This window comes from Salmo trutta, chromosome 33, assembly GCF_901001165.1.
Source record: "Salmo trutta chromosome 33, fSalTru1.1, whole genome shotgun sequence".
Taxonomy (NCBI): domain Eukaryota; kingdom Metazoa; phylum Chordata; class Actinopteri; order Salmoniformes; family Salmonidae; genus Salmo; species Salmo trutta.
Window position 1 is genome coordinate 33,651,151 of NC_042989.1, and position 20,212 is coordinate 33,671,362.

Genomic DNA, 20,212 nt, shown 5'->3' on the forward strand with positions numbered 1-20,212 from the left:
AGGGTCATCTTCTCATCTCACTGAAGCTCTGTAACAACCCTTCCTGTTGTAGTAGTCATGGCTATCACAGAGCTTCAGTGAGATGAGAAGATGACCCTTCCTGTTGTCTCGTCAGTTGACAACACTATACAGCAATAACCACACCCACGGTTCGGTACTTATTGCGGTTTTGGGGTCGTGGTTCGGTACTTATTGCGGGTTTGGGGTCGTGGTTCGGTACTTATTGCGGTTTTGGGGTCGTGGTTCGGTACTTATTGCGGTTTTGGGGTCGTGGTTCGGTACTTATTGCGGTTTTGGGGTCGTGGTTCGGTACTTATTGCGGTTTTGGGGTCGTAGTTCGGTACTTATTGCGGTTACAGTTCAGTTTCGGATGAGCAGAAAAATGAAATGCCAACAGTCACTGTAGTTAATTTTAGTTTATTTAAGAAAATCCAAAGTGTTGGTATTCTTAACTCCATATATGATCATGAGTTATATAATGCCTGAAGAGAGCATCAACAGGAGTACCAACACTTAGTATTATTTTTAAATGAAAAAACACGATTATTCAACACTAAAATAAATGTTCAATATGCATGTGAAATCAACATGTGAACATGGTTCAGACATTTTATAGGTCTATGCTATTATGTTTCCTTACAAAGAGAACAATATGCGCACTGACTCTCATAAAGGGGGCATCTTTAGCAAGATACATCTCATTTCCTGCTCCGGGGTAATGTGATGGGCTGTCTGTAGCCCTGGAGGTCCATCCATCTGTAGTAAGCCCTACACAGGGTGCACTGGTCAATTCACTGACAACGTCAGCTGATTTAGCTTGCATATATATATATATATATATATATATATATATATATATATATATATATATATATATATAGGGTACTACCTGTTTGCTGAAATGAGTGCGAGAGGGTGAAGTTCGTAACGTGTCTCGAGCACTTTCACTAGGTGCTGAAACACCCTATTTTCAACCACCGAGAATGGGCGCATATCCGCGACTATAAACATACCTACCGCTCTTGCAATTTATTTGGCCCGGTCAGAATCAGCTGTGAAGGGCTGCTTGAATGCATAGGTTGTGTTCTTTTGTTGTTGTGCGTTTACGTCGAAGTAAACGTGTCAACATATTTGAGGTGTTGGCAGCTGCATAGGCTATTCTGGTTGTGCAGTGGAGACATATACTCTCTCTGTCCATCCCCGTTGTAATCTACTGGGAAGCCAAAATGTTCCCAAAGTGGAGATTTAAACGATGGAGAATCTCCCTTGTTTATCGACCCCACCACTCGCCATAGTACAGAACTAGTTCCCAGCTGCAAAATACTGGCCTTCTAGGCAGAGTTGCAAAGAAAAAGCCATATCTCAGACTAGCCAATAAAAATAAAAGATTAAGAGATGGGCAAAAGAACACAGACACTGGACAGAGGAACTCTGCCTAGAAGGCCAGCATCCCGGAGTCGCCTCTTCACTGTTGAGACTGGTGTTTTGTGGGTACTATTTAATGAAGCTGCCAGTTGAGGACTTGTGAGGCGTCTGTTTCTCAAACTAGACACTAATGTACTTGTCCTCTTGCTCAGTTGTGCACTGGGGCCTCCCGCGCTTTCTATTCTGGTTAGAGCCAGTTTGTGTCGTTCTGTGAAGGGAGTAGTACACAGCGCTGTACGAGATCTTCAGTTTCTTGGCAATTTCTCGCATGGAATAGCATTCATTTCTCAGAACAAGAATAGACTGATGACTTTCAGAAGAAAGTGCTTTGTTCTTGGCCATTTTGAGCCTGTAATTAAACCCACAAATGCTGATGCTCCAGATACTCAACTAGTCTAAAGGCCAGTTTTCATTTGTGCTAACAATAGCAAAAGGGTTTTCTAATGATCAATTAGCCTTTAAAATTATAAACTTGGATTAGCTAACACAACGTGCCATTGGAACACAGGGGTGATGGTTGCTGATAATGGGCCTCCGTACGCCTATGTAGATATTTCATAAAAAAATCTGCCGTTTCCAGCTACAATAGTCATTTACAACCTTAAATGTCTACACTATATTTCTGATAAATTTGATGTTATTTTAATGAACGAAAAATTTGCTTTTCTTTCAAAAACAAGGACATTTCTAAGTGACCCCAAACTTTTGAACGGTAGTGTCTGTGTACATATAAAAAAGAAAAAAAGAAACGTCCTCTCACTGTCAACTGCGTTTATTTTCAGAAAACTTAACATGTGTAAATATTTGTATAAACATGGGATTCAACAACTGAGACAAACTGAACAAGATCCACAGACATGTGACTAACAAATGGAATGTGTCCCTGAACAAAAATCTAAAGTAACAGTCGGTATCTGGTGTGGCCACCAGCTGCATTAAGTACTGCAGTGCATCTCCTCCCCATGGACTGCACCAGATTTGCCAGTTCTTACTGTGAGATGTTACCCCACTCTTCCACCAAGGCACCTGCAAGTTCCCGGACATTTCTGGGGGCAAAGGCCCTTGCTCTCACCCTCCGATCCAACAGGTCCCAGACCTGCTCAATGGGATTGAGATCCGGGCTCCTCGCTGGCCATGGCAGAACACTGACATTCCTGTCTTGTAGGGAATCACACACAGAACGAGCAGTATGGCTGGTGGCATTGTCATGCTGGAGGGTCATGTCAGGATGAGCCTGCAGGAAGGGTACCACATGAGGGAGGAAGATGTCTTCCCTGTAACGCACAGCGTTGAGATTGCCTGCAATGACAACAAGCTCAGTCCGATGATGCTGTGACACAACGCCCCAGACCATGACGGACCCTCCACCTCCAAATCGATCCTGCTCCAGAGTACAGGCCTCGGTGTAACGCTCATTCCTTCGACGATAAACGCGAATCTGACCCTCACCCCTGCTGAGACAAAACTGTGATTTGTCACTGAAGAGCACTTTTTGCCAGTCCTGTCTGGTCCAGCGACGGTGGGTTTGTGCCCATAGGCGACGTTGTTGCCGGTGATGTCTGGTGAGGACCTGCCTTGCAACAGGCCTCCAAGCCCTCAGTCCAGCCTCTCTCAGCCTATTGCGGACAGTCTGAGCACTGATGGGAGGGATTGTGCATTCCTGGTGTAACTCGGGCAGTTGTTGTTGCCATCCTGTACCTGATGTTCGGATGTATCGATCCTGTGCAGGTGTTGTTACACATGATCTGCCACTGCGAGGACGATCAGCTATCCGTCCTGTCTCCCTGTAGCGCTGTCTTAGGCATCTCACAGTACGGACATTGCAATTTATTGCCCTTGCCACATCTGCAGTCCTCATGCCTCCTTGCAGCATGCCCAAGGCACATTCACACAGATGAGCAGGGACACTGGGCATCTTTCTTTTGGTGTTTTTCAGAGTCAGTAAAAAGGCCTCTTTAGTGTCCTAACTTTTCATAACTGTGACCTTAATTGCCTACCGTCTGTAAGCTGTTAGTGTCTTAACAACGGTTCCACAGGTGCATGTTCATTAATTGTTTATGGTTCATTCATTAGTGTTTAAACCCTTTACAATGAAGATCTGTCAAGTTATTTGGATTTTTACAAATTATCTTTCAAAGACAGGGTCCTGAAAAAGGGATATTTCATTTTTTGCTGATTATTTATTTATATATATATAAAAAATAATAAAAAATAAAAATTCTGTCAGGTTCACAGTGCAGACCGAACCGAGCTCCCCCATACAGAACGGTTCGGGACGAATACGTGTATCGTTACACCCCTACTAAACTTTATCAGACAATATATATCAACCTCAGACATTAAACATACTCTTATCAATAAGCAATGCTAGGCCAGACAGCAGGTTCCTGGAACTTTGCTTTGACATATCCTACCTGGATATTATGAAGCGGAGAGACTAAGACGGTTGGCCGGTTTAGTCGTCGGTCTGACGATTGCTCCACTGTCGATTGCCGCGCCCGGTCCTTCCCTCCGCCCGGCCAGTATGACCCCTATTGGACAAGAGCGCTGGTCTGGCAGCTGTGGTCCTTGTCCCTCTGCTGGACCCTACCTCTGTCCTGGAGCTCCTCTCGCTCTCCCTCTCATAGGGATCTAGGTCACCGGGCGCCGGCCTTGTCCTCCACGACCCAGGGTTGGGGTCCGTGTCGTCAGCAGCCTAGTCACAGCGAAACAGAAACAACACTTAGAGAGATCATTAACTTAACAGCCTGTGAGAAGGGAAATCTTGGCAAGCTGAGGCGACTTTGGATATGGCCTCTAAACATGGGGAGAAAAAACAAGATACCCCAGTGATATCATTTACATGGGCTTCGACTAGCAAATGAGCCCCCTATAAAACCTACGTGTGTACTTTCACGCAACCTCAAATGACATTGTTCTAGTAAAGTGATAGATGACAGTGCAGTTCCTAAACGTCTGAAAGCGAAGGCCTATGATTTCAGTTTAAAAAGGCTGCAGTACTGTAACTATTAACAGTTGGCTGGAATCCCATCCTTCCTGCCGCTGCAGAACGTTGCCAATTACCCTTAATGGCCGCTCTGCATTTCCCAGGGACAACGGGCAGGCAGACAGGAAGCCCGCTACAACGCGAGGGGCTGCCAAACATGGCAACTTCCTGTTCTATCACCCCAAAGGGAGGAAATGACCAGAGTACATTCTGCATTGATTACAGCATTACCACCGAACAGTTGGGTCCCGCTGTACTTCGAGTGTAATCATATGTAAATTAGGCTTCATGAACACCAAATGTATAATGGAACACCAAATGTACACCAAACCACAGCATTATTTTCTGAGCCATCTTGACATTTTCCTGTGGATGCGGATAGTTGACACGACTCCTTATTCTAACAAAAGTGAATGAAAAAGTTTGCAGTTTGGGTGGACCTACACTAAAGTCTAGTCTTCCAGTTCAGTGACCTAAATAAGCAATGTGTGCAAAAATACCAGAAGGAACATTCTCCAAGTCTGTTCCCTCTGTGTGAGGTACTAGGGACATTACTAAATCTTAATTTCAGAAAATATTTCTGCTGGATGAATGTCACATTTTAAACGTTGTTAGGCAATTAGATCTGCCACATGAGCAGAGGAAATGTCCTAGGAACGCCAAGTGCTGAAGCCCTCACAAACCTGCTTTGTTCACGCTTCACTCAAATATCTTATGAATGGTATTTTTCGAAAGTAACAATAAAAAATTAAAAATATCAAATCCAGACCCACTTTTTGTTTTGAGATTAAGTGAAAAATGTTCTCCTTGTGCAAATCTTTGCTAATCCCGTATGTGTTACGGAAAATAGTACATTGGTTTTCTTGAGTTAAAACAGACTTAAAGTCTCAAATTCACTCAGTTCTCAAAACACCCCTTTAGGCAGTAGTCACTCATGACAACATGTTTGTCTTATACAGCACGGAATCAAAGGCCAACCATCATAGAAATAGTTGACCTTCGAGGACAACACAACTGGAGTGTTACATGCCTTGCAGAACAAACCATTGCTTCGACATGAAATATGTCTCGTCTTGGTTGTGTTTTAAAAGTCCATGACTTGTGTTCCCTGTTAGAAGCGAACTGTGCCAAAGCTCGGCTACAAGCAGACAATGCTCAATACACCCAAGGTAATACGTTTCACAGAAGCCTTAATTCAAGCTGCTTATTAACATGAATGTTTTCGAGTACTTTGTCCAGGAAAGAATTTAATAGCTCTAACATACCTTGTGGAAACCATTCCTCAAAACCTTTCTTACAGGCCATTGGCATCTCCTCCGTCTGACGTTTTAACCACCTACCAGCTCTTGTCCGTGGAATCCTCCAAGTTCAACTCCAGCACAGATTGTTTTTCCAGGCTTTTAGGTTAAAGTCAGGGTCGGAAACCAACCAGAATGACCACAAGGGCCCTGCGTTTCACTTTGTTGCCACTGGGTTTGACTGACTTGCACAAAGGATGTTTTTGTATCTCGATCAGCCAGATCAACCAATGGTCCACAGCCCATTCACATACCCATCTGAGGTTTCTAAGTTTTACAATGGGCTGAAAAAACAACACTGACGTTCTGTGCTGTACCTGAAGGTAAGAATGGAGGGTTAGTGAGGCTGTGTGCAGCCAGTCAACATTAAAACCACAGAGACCATTATAATCTGATGCTATACTGCTGTCATGACTGACATTTCAATGGATGAAGAGGTCCCTCTAGGATATCCCTCTACGATGAGGGGGTCAAACAAATGACAACCATATAAATTATATATGACCTTCATACTCAACTGGCGGACCACGGTCCAGATCCGGACCCAGAACGGGATCAAAACAGGGCGCAAGTCCCAACTACCAAAATAAAAATGGTTGGGAACTCAGTCGGGCTACCACCCATGGTATCATAAACACACAAGACATGGAACATTTTGTAGATTTGGAGGAAAGGAGTGTTAAAACCCCATGCAAAATGTGTAAAATTGCAGGAAATGTGATTTATAACAGCAAAATGTTCTGCCAACAAGAGTAATGTGAACAGGTGGGGATTTATAACTACACTGATAAATGCCAAATCCATCCGGACCATTACCACCTAGGAAATGTGTGTGACCGTACCACCTCAAATGGTACTGGAGTACACCTGTTATATGGGATGAATAGCCAATCAACAAGCTATCTACTGATCGATCGTCACCCTAGATACCCAAGGACATCAAGTGCTGTGTCTTCTCTGAAGTGACGATTGTGTGGGGCTAGCCTGGCTAACTTACTTTGGGTAATAACAGACAGTGGTTAAGAAGTCAAATTCAATTTCTATAATCGAAAACTGATAGGAAAATTTGGGTGCAAAAACTTTGGCTGATCAATGATGGGAGATAGAGGCTTCATGATAGGCAAACCTGCCATACACTGTTGTCAAACACTGATTGATATGGCAAACCAGCACTTTTACTGAAACGTTGATTAAATGTGCACTGTCCCTACAAACAGAAAAATAAACTCAGACTCAACCAAATAAATGAAACATCACCCTGAGACAGCAGAGCTGTGTATAGACAAACAATGAGAGATGTCCACGGCGGTTATTGATGCACATCTCACTAACAGTTGACATTTGACACTGCAATCACTGTCCATGATTAATCAGAACTGTAAAAGCACTACCATTTGACAATGTGGTATTCATGCCTCAAGCCCTTTACTAACGAATAGGAAATACACAACCGGAATAAGAGAGGACGACTGCCTTTAGTGAAGTTCACAGAGAAACATCTTGGAAATAAGCTCTGTTTACTTATAATCCCATTACCTGCAGGAGGGTGCCAAGGGCAAGCGACAATGAGTGACTGAAACACACACAGAAAGCAAAACAAATTAGGCCGTTCATCAGAACGGTTGGGCGTCAGGATGATAAATTGAAGGTTATTTAAGCAATAAGGAACTATGAGTAACCTGGAGAGGCGGAGACTTCATTGTGATATCTGAGGCTTTCTCTGCTAAACCTTGGACTTTCTATTTTAACCTTTCTCTCTCTTTTCTGTCATTTATCACCATATGTCCTTTATTTATTTATTTTTTTATTTAACTAGGCAAGTCAGTTAAGAACAAATTCTTATTTACAATGACGGCCTACTCCGGCCAACGCTGGGCCAATTGTGCGCCGCCCTATGGGACTCCCAATCACGGCCGGTTGTGATACAGCCTGGATTCGAACCAAGGTGTCTGTAGTGATGCCTCTAGCACTGAGATGCAGTGTCTTAGACCGCTGAACCAGGGTCTGTAGTGATGCCTCTAGCACTGAGATGCAGTGTCTTAGACCGCTGAACCAGGGTCTGTAGTGACGCCTCTAGCACTGAGATGCAGTGTCTTAGACCGCTGAACCAGGGTCTGTAGTGACACCTCTAGCACTGAGATGCAGTGTCTTAGACCGCTGAACAAGGGACTGTAGTGACGCCTCTAGCACTGAGATGCAATGTCTTAGACCGCTGAACCAGGGTCTGTAGTGACACCTCTAGCACTGAGATGCAGTGTCTTAGACCGCTGAACAAGGGACTGTAGTGACACCTCTAGCACTGAGATGCAGTGTCTTAGACCGCTGAACCAGGGTCTGTAGTGACGCCTCTAGCACTGAGATGCAGTGTCTTAGACCGCTGAACCAGGGTCTGTAGTGACACCTCTAGCACTGAGATGCAGTGTCTTAGACCGCAGCGCCCTCGGGAGCTTTCTAAAAGCAACTTACTGGTAAGTCATCTTTCAAATCCACTCAGACAGCTTCGAAAGCAGTAAAAAGTTTACAAGGTATGGTGTTATTTATTCTTGTGCTGGCTTATAAATCAATTAAGCAATAAGGCATGAGGAGGTGTGGTATATCGGGTGGGGGGGGGGGGGGGGTTGTGATACATGACCAATATACCACGTCTAAGGGCTGTGTCCAGGCACTCCGCGATGCGTCGTACGTAAGAACAGCCCTTAGCCGTGGTATATTGGCCATGTATCACAACCCCCCCCCCCCCCCCCCCCGAGGATCCTAATTGCCATTATAAACTGGTTACCAACATAATTAGAGCAGAAAAAAAAAAAGTGTCATACCCGGGGTATACTGGCTGACATACGACGGCTTTCAGCCATTCAGCATTCAGGACTCCAACAACACGGTTTAAAATGGTTAGGAGGGGGGAGGGGCTTTATAAGGCAGAGTGACTGTAATTATAGATCTAAGGGCCATGTTGCCGTCATGTTCTTTTTTTAATGGCTCGCTTGGCTGGAGATGAAAGGCTTGGTGGAGGGCTTGGTGCTGGAGCCCTCTGTTTGTTCTGACTGAGAGGAGCTGGGTGTGTTGCACAGTATCAAACCGAACCCCATCGGCAAACCAGATAACCCAGAGTGACAATGACCCATCTGCAGATTTGTGAAAACAGGGAATCCTGACCGCCTTGACCCCTGACCAGGCAGGTCACTGTGGGTTTGCGACCCCTAATCCCCTCCTAATCAGCTGGACCCCAGAAAAGTACAGTTCAGTGGCTACGACGACAACAACAAGCATCACTGTTGTGTGATGACCCATCAGATCTACAAAATCCTGCTTATTGCTTGTATTAAATAAACACAACTTGAGTTAGGAGTTATGAAGCAGTTACGAATGACACAAAAACAGCCCAGGAAGACCATTTCAATGACAACTTCATCAATAAGCTTGTTTTTCCCCCCTTCATAGGATATGCACCATGGAAGATGAATATGAATGTGGCTGATGGATGATAGGGGTGAGGGGCATGGGGGGGTTGTGACTGGCAACATCAATCTTCATCTCTGGTTATGTCCAGTTTATCTGCAGGAAAACACTAGATTCCCATCCACTAGGCTAGTTTGTCAGTGTGACAAATTGAGATGTTATTGTAGCCAGTTCCCTAGGTTTGCTAGTTTTAGCGTAGCCACTTGACAAACAGCACACTATTGGACAAGTCATTTTACTGTGAGGCAGTTGTCATTTTTACCTCATCTATTTGATGCCCTGTATAATCTTTAACACGTCTAGAGTTGTACATCTCCCCACTAAGTGGCTGTGGATAAGAGTGGAATGATGAGGCCCTTTTGGCTCGAGAGTATTCAGACAGTTCTAGACATGCATTTCAACTGTGTGTGAAACTAAAAGCTTGTTATTCTATGTAGTGGGGGGAGTGTGAAGTGTGGACAGAGCTAACCATTGATGGGTAGACTCACGTATGCATGGTACTCAGCATGGTACATTCACATTGATTCTAAAAAGTCAGCAATGCGATTAAATCTTCCACTTTCTGCATTCTCAAAATTCACATAATGCATCTTTTTCTTCACGTCAAATACATTCTTATCTCGCTGTCCCAGTGCATGTCAGATTGACTCACTGTCTACCATTTAGTGTGAACAAGCTTGCATCTCGTCTGTGCTTTAATAAAAGAGGTGTCAGACAGATGAATGACCAAGCGTCCCTGTCAAAACAGCTGACACAAGGCCTTCTCTCACACATAAATCGACCAGACTACAAGTCATGCTTAAAATTTTAATCTGAAAATCTGACACCAGAGACTTAATTGAATTACAATGAAGAAATCATCGAAAAACAGTCGTCTGCAGTGCATTGTAGGAAATGGAGTCAAACGGAGTCGAGATACATGGAGGTGAGCCTTTGAACAATGCTCATCTTCAATTAGGTCAGGAATAGGACACCGGCTTGGCAGGGCACATTTGGTAAGCTCAGGAACAAAAAATACAAGCAAGCTATTTCTTTCCCTTGTGTTTTTTCTAACCTTTTTCCTGTTGAGGTCTTTTCATTTTCATCCTCCCTCTCTTTTGTTGTCCTACCCTTTTCTCTTTGTGCTTACTTCGGCATTAGGAATCAGGTTCAGATAACTGCTGTGCTAAGATTAAAGTTTTAGGCCTGGCGTCAGTGAACAAAAATTGCACCTGAACACTCATTCAAAGTGGACACACCAGAAAGCTACAGTTGGTGTTTTCTGGAGTATATTTCCAAAGATTAGCAATGTACGTACACATGTATATGCTGTATTGCCATTGGCAAAGTACAAGTAAAGAGAGTACTTTTAAATGTAGGAATGCACTCGGAGCCAAGACTCAAGGCCGTTTTGGTGCCCAACATGTTCAGAGATTTAGTTACAGTAAAAACAGAAAACATCCCTCTTACTCCTTAGAAATAACTAAAAAATTACTTGTTTGAGGCTTACAAATGATCTGTCCTCATGTCAAAGTTCGATGTAATGTGTCAAGACCAAGCTTAGACATCCAATGTAAACCGTATGAAAATATATGTTGAGCACCACTGCAAAGACATTCTAATCATATTAATAAGAGACAAATATCTCTGAACCTTGCCTAGACTCAATGACCAGATATGCAACAGGCTCAAGAGCTATTGTAAGCAAATGGTGGAAGTATAAGAACACTAGTTTTCTTAAACAGGTTTGTAAACAGTACAGAAGTTGTCCTCACCATGGGTTGTGTCCGCCAGGGAACAAGCTTCTGAGAGCTGACAGGCTCGTGGAGGATACTCATCTGCAGACCTCCCTCTGTGGGCAACAGGGAGCTTTTGCTCCGGCACACTGGCTCTGCGACGTCCCTGGTGGTCACCACACTGTTGTTGATCCTGCGCATATACACCTCTGCTGGGGAAGGCTTGGCTGTCCGTGATGTAGCAGCCCTTGTGGCGCTTACCGTCTCCTCCGAGTCCAGGATGGTGGTGGCGCGGTAAGCCCTCCACGTGGTGGCCGACTCTGCCTCGTCCTCAGAGCCCATCCCGTACATCCTGGCCCCCCGGCCAGGCTCGTCCACGGATGCCGCCCCCCTGTTCTTCCAGGTGCTTCGCACCGTCACGTTTCTCATCTCTGGGAGGCTGTCGTCCTGGGAGGTGTGGTGGCCATGGTGTTGGCTCCTCCAGCTGGTGACGGTGGTAGTGCTGCTACTGCTGCTCTCGAAACCCGACTCTGTGTCGTTGTTGAAGTCGTAGGTGGTCTCCGGTGACCGGAGGCTGTAGTTGCTTCGGGGGAGTAGGTGTGTCTCTGCACAGGTCATCCCTAGCACCCCTGATTCGTCAGGGCCATCCATGGACGGCCAGGGTGTGATCTCTCTCTCGGGGATGGAGATACTTCCCCTGTGCTCACTGGGGCCGATGATGATGTTGCTGGTGGACGTGTGGCGTTCCTTGACTGGTGGCTCGCTGGATACACTGCTGCTGCGGCTGCTGGTCCTGGAAGAGTTGGGATCGTTGGGGTAGATAGTGATGCTACTGGTAAGGACTGGTTTCGTGGAGATTTTGGGCTTGCCATTGGAGGAGGTCAAGGGCTCTGCCCCACCTCTGGATATCATGACTTCCTTCCTATCAATTTCCACGATGGCTGGCTTGATGACTGCCTTTGACCTCAGGGCTTCCCGTGGGCTGCAGACCCTGCGGAGCTCTATACCTGATGGGGTGTGAGTGGGCTCCAGAGATTCTCCTTCTGCCACCAACAGTCTGTGCTGCTCCTCGTCAATCGAGCTCCTGGTGGAGGAGCCCTCTGACAGAGAGTCCTGTATGCGAGAGTATCTGGAGCACTTGGGAGTGGTGGAGGTTCTGCTATTCAGTGCTGTCACCTCAGGCACAGGTTCTGGTTCCGAGGGCCTGGACCCAGGTGATTCAGTCTCAGAGGCCGAGGAGTGGCCCTCAGAGCCATGATCACTGACCACTGGAGACACGTGGGACTTGTAGGCAATGTACGACCCATTGGCTTTGGAGAGGTTTGACACTGGAAGAGCCTCTTGAACCTGGTCCACAGACTCCAGGTCAGACACAAATGCATCCTTTTCAAGTGGGGAGACACTGTTGCTCTTGCTTGAGCTTTCAGGCACCACATCAGAATTGTTCGACTCACTGTCACTACCGACATACAATCTAGAAAACGTATCAACTTGGCTTTTTTTGCTTTCATTCTCACTTGGTTTCTGAGATATCTTCCATGGCTTCTGGTCATTAGCTGCTGGAGGGTAGCGACTAAGAACAGAGAGCTTCTTGCGGTCACTCAAAGATGTGCCGACAGGAGTATGGGCTGCTCCTCTTGTTGTTTTCTCCTCTACCCCTCTGCCTATTTCTTTCACTCCATTGTCAGAGGAAGTTGAGGTTCCAGTCTTGGGTGTCCTCCTGCTCTTGTGTGCAGGACTGAGTGCCCTCCTGACAGACTTTGGAGAACCTTCCTCAGAGTTGCTCAGTTCTTTGCTCCTTAGCTTGGTCTCCATCTTGTGCTGCGGGGACAGCTCTCTGCCCTTGTACTTGGGGGTGGCTGACTCTGCAGCAGGCCTGTACTTGGGCTTGACCTGCCTGAACCCACCCCGGACATTGATCTCCTCATTCTCTGCCTTGCCATTCTCAAGGACCTTTGCTGAACTGCTAGGTCCTCCATTGCCGTGACTGCTGCCTCCACACAGCTGCATTCTAAGCTGCTCCACCTGATCGTTGAGTGCTCGGCTACGGGATCTCTCCTGTTGGAACTTCTCCTGTAGCTCTCCATTCTTGGACTCTGTGTTCTTAAGATCCTCCTCCACCAGCTCCAGCTGCTTCAGCCGGTTCTTCAGCCTCTCCACTTCCTGGGTGAGTTCCTTGACTTTGTTGTCTTCTTGGCCATCAAATCTGTTCTTCTCATTCTCTGACTTGTTCCTTAGCCCAAAGTCGTCGCCCAGTTTCAGGTAGTCCAGGCTCTTCTTGCGCCCCAGCTTGCCGGTCAGGCCGGATGAGAGGTCGTCTTCAATGCGTCTGGGATCTACCGGGTCAACCCTGTTCTGATGCTCCAGCTTTTCTGTCAGTTTTAGTATAAGCTTCTCATCCTCCTTTTGCTTCTCCAGGAGTCTCTTCCTCTCACTCACAAAAGTCTGAGTGAGGCCCTTGAGCTTCTCCAGCTCCCCTGCCAGGAACAGCTCTGCCCGGTCCAGCCTTACCTCTGACGTGTCCACTTCCTTCACACGGTCCTTAAGGGCCTCCAGCTCTGAGGATAGCTTCCGGGTCAGATTCTTCTCCTCGTTGAGACTGAGGTACAGCTGGCTGCAGTCCGACTTGCTCTTGCTGAAGGCCTCTTCCAACTTCTCCAGCTCAGCCATTCTCCTCTGCAGGCACTCAATCTCAGACTTGAGGTCCTGGGTCAAGCTCTCCTCCTCCTCCAGTTTCTCCCGCACCGTACGGCAGAGGTCCTCTGCCTTGCACACCTCCTCGTCCTTGCCTTCAATCTTTAGCAAGCGCTTGCGCAGTCCCTCAACGTCGCCCAGCATGGAGGAGTTGCTGCCCTCTGCCTGGATGATCTTGTCCTGCAGATCGAGCAGCTCATCTTCTGACTTCTGGAGCTTGTTGGTGGCCTCCTCAAGCTCGTCCAGCCGCCGCCCCAGGCTCTGCAGCTTGTGCTGCAGGTGGCGACTCGTTATGTCTTTGTTTTCAGACATCGCAGAGATTATTGCTGTTGTCCTCTTGATGCAAAGGGGAAATTATTTGAACACTTTTTGGGAGGTCCACATTTGTATGGCAATCCCTCTCTGGTTAAAATGTCACAAGCTTGTAATGATGGGTTGTGTTCAGTCCCTTTATCCTTTCCCCACAATGTCTTCTCCCTTTTTCCTTTGGTTGGGTCTTATTCCTTCAACTTCCCTCAGCTTGATGGTCAACATGGGTGTCGATCATCTGAGAGAGAAAAAAAAAGGAACAGAGTTATAACAGAATTCACCACAGTATTGAATTATTACTCACTGACCCAAATGTCGTTGAGTATTAGCAAAACTGAAAGTAACTTGAGAAATAACACATAAGAAATTCCCTACATTCATTAGCAGGCATCACACACTAACATAATTAAGTCCAGTTTGCTGAGATGTAAAAAAGAGGCCTGAATATGGTGAAAGCGTGTAGCTCAGAGAGGGAGAGAGGGAGAAAGAGTGATAGGGAGAGAGAGAGAGAGAGAGAGAAACAGGGAGTGCGAGAGAGACAGTGAGAGGGCTGGTTTGCCTGTAATTGATTTCACAGTTACGCCCGATTACTGCAACACAAACCATGAGAAGAGCTGGGCCCAGGCAAATACACAACATAACGCAAAGGACCAGCAGATGGGTGAGAAGAGCAGCAACGTAATTCTGCACGTACACACATGCAGGTGCTCATATAGTCAAATGTACACAGTAACCTAGACTGAAGATTAACAAGATCACGACAACCAAACTGACAGACCATGGAAGTTAAAAATCTGCAATTCTACGAGGATACATTTCACCTTGCCTTCTCTTAAGGACACTGGAGACTGGATGGTAGCATTCAAAAGAACACTACTCCCACCTTCTTGCATCCTGCTGCCTCCAATGTCCCAGCATGGATTTCTCACTGGCGTTTCTGCTGACAGCAACGGCCATAGGGCATTGCTACACACCACTCACGATTAGGACAACGTAGATAAAAACAGTCCATATTTCACAGGCAGACCAGGAATATCAGCAGGCGTCCTTTTCTATTGGATGTTCAAACTATAAAATGGGGACATAAGTCCTCAACCTATTACCATTTACAACAGCACTGTTTATATGAAATAGGAATATGAAACCTACACAAAACTACTGAACAGGCACCTGGTAACCCCCTGGTGGCACCTGGTACAGGCACCTGGTAATGGTAACCCTCTCTGATGATGGTAATGTGGGACATTAACACAAAGAACCAGCTTGTCAGGCAGCACGTCTTGTATAAATCTAATCGTTGATGCTTTCCTCCTATGCATGACTCAGGTGCTTGTCTAAAACCACCTCCCCTCCCCCACTGGGAATATCGAACTAGGAGCGGACGTCATCTGCGCACACAATCACTTATCGACTCCACAGAACCCACATCCATACCTTTCCTTTGCGCCCCCTCCTCCCGATTCAATTAGCCTTTCTAAAAGCACAGCTGTTCCTAACAGTAAGGGAGCCAGGAGAAGGAAAGTGATACGTCAAAATAAGAGGGCTGAACTTGGTAGTACAGAAAAATGAATACTAGAGGGATTGAGTTTGTGAATCCCACAAGGTCAATGACGAAAACCCGTGAATGCCTTTTATCCAACAAACTAGTCATCGCACTACAATAACCCTTAGGAGTAACACTCTTAGGCCTAACTTGAATCCTTCCATCTGTCTTTTGAATGTTGGCCTACTGTAAAACTTATTAAAAAAGGCCCATTTCAACAGAGACCAATTTTTTTTTTTCATTTTGTGTAATGCTCCACAACCACTCCGCCCACATTTCATTAAACGGCTTGTTCCAACATTCCCATAGTGTAAATATGGCAATGATTATTTCATAAAACATCACATTTTAAAATCAAAGCATTTCGCTACCGAGGTTTAATTATTCTCCTCTTTCATGAGGTCTGGCTGTTTTGTAATCTTTTAGGGATTGTTGGGAGTCTATAAAATCATTTTAGCTTTCAAATTGAAAATAAGGCACAATGTATTAGCAAGGGTTCCGAGAACTGCCTGTCCTGTGCCAAAACACCTTACGAAATAAAACACATTTACTCTCATTTAACATTACCTGTTAATTCTGGTATTCACTGATGCCATTCCCTCTTGAGCATCTCTCATAAAGTCAAGTCTCTCAGGTCAGGACAGATGAAAGTACTCCGATCTCGGTCCAGGCCTGGTCCAAATGGCCCCAGGGGCCGGACTCCCATCTTGGCAGTTGTGCGCGCGCGCGCCCCCCCCCCATCGCGGTGCCAGGTCGGTCCCTGCCTCCTCTCTTAGACACGCATGCCAACCATGCCAGGGAAAGACTTCAGAACCAGCAGTGCGTGCAAAGCGACTCTGGCACGGCGACCTCTGCCAAGGCAATCAACATACCTACGCTCAGAGCCATGGCCTCATTAGCTGCATCATGCCAGTCCAATGGAGGGGCAAAGGAATGAGTCTCAGGCACAACGTGAAACCACAAGACTGCACACCCCTGGGTACCCACGAGGAACGAGAGGAGCTACACCCTTTCATATGTTGGCTTCTCTTGATGCCTGTGCCAAATGCCAAGCATTCTGAATGATTGCTCGAATGTTATCACAAAAAGTGTCTTCATTATCTTTGCACAATTCCACAGGTGTGGAGTTGTTTGGGCAAGAACAGGTTTGGAAGGAGGTGGTGGTGAGACAAAGGAACACCCCATTTCATTTCCAAGAAAGCTTTGCTTTGTTTGTCGATTATGAAAAACCTGGAGGGGGGCAGCGACAAATGCCAGTATTCCTGAACACATTCCTCACAAATGTGTCTGTGTTGAACCAACCAAAGCACTGCAGCAAGAGGGATGGGAGCCTGTGAGGGACAGACAGAACGAGCATCCTTACTGTGCCGGGCATTTGATTGACAGTCATTTCCGGTCAATGTATCGACAAGTGCATCCATTCTCACAACCCTTCTAGAAAAACCATGTCCAGAACTTGCTTCTCTACTGTACTCTGCACCGTGAACAACAGAGGAAAAAGGAAAAAAGTTGAAAATGGGTCACCTGTACTCAGCTCCCGCTTAGGCTCCCTCCATTTCCTAAAATCTGGGAGGGGCAGTGCATAACTTATCACCTCACCTCCTTTTTAACTCTAATTACTGTCATTGAGATGAATAAGGTCACGGCATGGGAGCTAGGGGGAAGGGGGCACCGAGCAACTGCCAAAAAGCCCTTCAGCGGGTGGTGAAGATGGCCCAGTACATCACTAGGGCAATTTTCTAACCAATACAAGACCGTCTCAGCATCATCAAGGAACCTACACAACCCAGCCACAAGCATTTTGCTACACACGCAATAACATCTGCTAAATATGTTTGACCAAATGTTTTATTTTATTTGTTTACTCCCTTACTGTCGGGCAGATGGTATCGGAGCATGAGGTCTGATAGAAACTGTCTCCGAGCCTGTTGGTATCTACAAGACTGCTGAACACTTGAACTGGACTGACCATATGCACTGACTCTCCACTACAAGCTCTCACAGTCTCAGATCAAAATGAGATGTTCATCCATGTTTCTCAAAACGTTAAATTTATTCCAAATTTCAAAGTGTTTAAGTTCATGTTTGGGCATTAATGCCTAACCTTAAAAATCTGGAGTTAACTCCAAAATGGTTAACTTTCTATATGCTGGATTTGAACATGCTACCTTTGGAATCAGAGGCGGCTGCTTACACCCAAAAGTGAAAACAAGCGTGAGGGAACAGGACAAAGAGATTATAAAAGATAGAAGTGGGGAGTAGAAAACACACAAGAAACCAAAACTGGAGGAGCAAGAGAGCGTCATCAAGACCAGGAAAGGGACAGAGAAACAAAGTGAGAGAAGTAGTGAGAGACGAGTGAGAGAGAGGGGCCAGATCGGGTACTGCCGCCAACGACGCCAAAGCGTTTTGGAAGTGAAAGCACTCCCAGCCACCGGTAAACTAAAGTGGGCCGCTGTGCTGTACCAAGGTTACAATCATGCACCATATCATTAGGGCCTTAGCTACTCTTCCTGCCTGCAGATCCCAGTACATTCTGTTCCCTCCATGAAAGAGGGAAGAATAGAAAGAGAGAAAAAAAGGACAGCTTTCTCCTGCACTTGAAGTTACTTCGGAAGTAGGGTTGCAGAATTCCAGGAACTTTCAATAAATTCCTTGGTTTTCTACAAATCCTGGTTGGAGGATCCAGATTCCCTGCTTATTCCCTCCTGATTCCGGGAATCCTCCAACCAGGATTTCGGGCAAACCAGGGAATTTATTGAAAGTTTCTTGAATATTGCAACCTTATTTGGAAGTCTAGACTCGGGTTCTTATTCCGACGGCTCGGTGCCCCTAGCCAATGACAATGGCTTCAACCTCATCTTTAGATGGTCTGTCTGTGTCTGTAATATTAGCTAAGACACTGAGGACTCAAACTGTGGGACTCTTGGCTGTCCTCAGTTTTGCTGCTGGATACTGGCAGGCCAGTGGAAGCCACAAGATGGCGGCAACCTGATGCCTGTGCTGCATTTTTTTGTTTTTCCAAGAAAGAAAACCATCCTATAATGTTCGGTTGTGTCGTTTCCTGTCATGTCACTTTTCCTTGCTTTCTTTTTTTGTGGCAAAAAAATGTTAAATAAATGAAAGGAAGTTTGACGTTTCAATAGAGCCACAACTCAAACTGAAAGCCTGTAGTAGCAGTTCATAAAAGGGAACTGAAATTGGACAACAAAAACTAAATACATGTTCTTTGCTTTCCTTCTTGAGAAATGGGAGAAATGACTGCTTAGTATGAGTAAAGAAATGTGGTGTAATACTGTGTAAACAAAATGTCGCTCAAGAATTTGTTGATACTTAAGTAAATTTAGTCTGACCACATAGCAACATGGCGACAAAGCAGATGCCCCTTTCTGGGTTGACATCAATACCAACTCAGGTGTTTAATTGCAAGCTTTCTGTCAAGTCTTTGTGGCTTTCTCGTACCCTATTGGAAATCCAAAATGTTTCTGTGAATGAGCCAAATACTTAACTATGTTTTTCTGTCCCTGGTTATATGCCAGGTTAACTAAAGTACGGACCAACCGACAGAATAAAACAAACTTGATGGACCTGAAAATCAATGACAAATCAACCATGTTTACTTCTTTCCTTCCTGGTAACATCAAGACTTGATAACAGCCTGTAGGGGAGACAAGAGTGGACACGTCCCTTAACAATATTGATTGCGCAATGTCAGCAATTGTTAAAACTGCAATGTTGCAGTTAGGGCTGTAATGATTATGGAATTTTAGGTAATGATTAATTGTCATGAAAATAGCCACGGTTATTAATTGTAAAAACATGTTTTGAGCTATGACATACCTAATGAATCCAACACAACTTTAGTGACACACCGGTCTCAGAAATGAATGGTTTTAAGCTTCTCCTCCTGACCATGCACGTTCTGCCCATAAAATGATCAAATTTACCCACTTCATATAGAAGTGAAAAACTGCCAATGGGTAAACTATATCTACTTGAATATAAAGTTCAATCCCTCTTCTACTAAAACAAATGCATTAAGAGGATTGTTTTATGTTCCCGGTTATAGTCCATAATTATTGTTTACGCGATTACACAATAATTGTGCCAGCCTTAGTTACAGTATTCGCTTTGCCTTTTCAGGGGGAAAAAGTACAAAATAAGTTCTCCTTTCACATCGTCACAGGTCCGTCCGTGCTACAGACCAATGCAGAATCAAAGAAATAAAAATGAATTTAATAAAAAGACACAAAAACAGCCTGGTGAAGTCCTTACATGGTTATAATGATCAGGGATGAAATGTATTTGCCCCAGGCTCATCACTCCCCTCCAAAACCTCCCCAGCAAAACAGAGCCTTTTCTGGGTCCCACATAAATCTGGGTATGCAGCCTCCCTGCTGTGTTCCATGTCTATGGCCAAGGCCCAGGCACAGATACACCCAGGCACTGCCTCCATCTGCCAGCAGCATATCACTCACAGAGACAGACAGTGAGTAAAAGCAGGAGAGTGAGCGACAGAGGCGGGTAAGAAATGGAGCAAAAGAGAGATGAAAACAGAGAGTGTATGTACAGGGGAGCTTTGGAGAGGGGGTTTACGGGGGATTTATAACAAGAGCCACGTCAGCTTTCATGCCAGAGATTATTCTGTCCATCCGAAATGTACGACCTGATTAAGGTCATGACTTTAAACAGCACCAATATAACTCAGAGTCCCTAGCAGCACGGCTGGCAACTGAACAGAAACAATATTAGCCATCAAAAGACAGAACCAAAACATTATCCT

At 45.4% G+C, this 20,212-nt stretch overlaps 1 protein-coding gene across 6 annotated transcripts in view; it reads right to left on the reverse strand.

Moving 5' to 3' along the window:
- The window catches only part of LOC115172876 (leucine zipper protein 1), a 63,639-nt gene that overhangs the window by 5,572 nt on the left and 37,855 nt on the right, over window positions 1–20,212 (reverse strand). For 5 of the 6 annotated variants that reach the window (XM_029730699.1, XM_029730697.1, XM_029730696.1 and 2 more), the window contains 2 exons: window positions 10,923–14,124; window positions 3,840–4,120 (listed from right to left, as the gene is read on the reverse strand). In XM_029730699.1, the coding sequence (XP_029586559.1) occupies window positions 3,881–4,120; window positions 10,923–13,889 (3,207 nt within the window). In that variant the 5' untranslated portion in view covers window positions 13,890–14,124 and the 3' untranslated portion in view covers window positions 3,840–3,880. Of the gene's footprint in view, window positions 1–3,839; window positions 4,121–10,922; window positions 14,125–15,996; window positions 16,572–20,212 lie in introns of those variants that run through there. The other variant, XM_029730701.1, reaches the window with a different exon arrangement.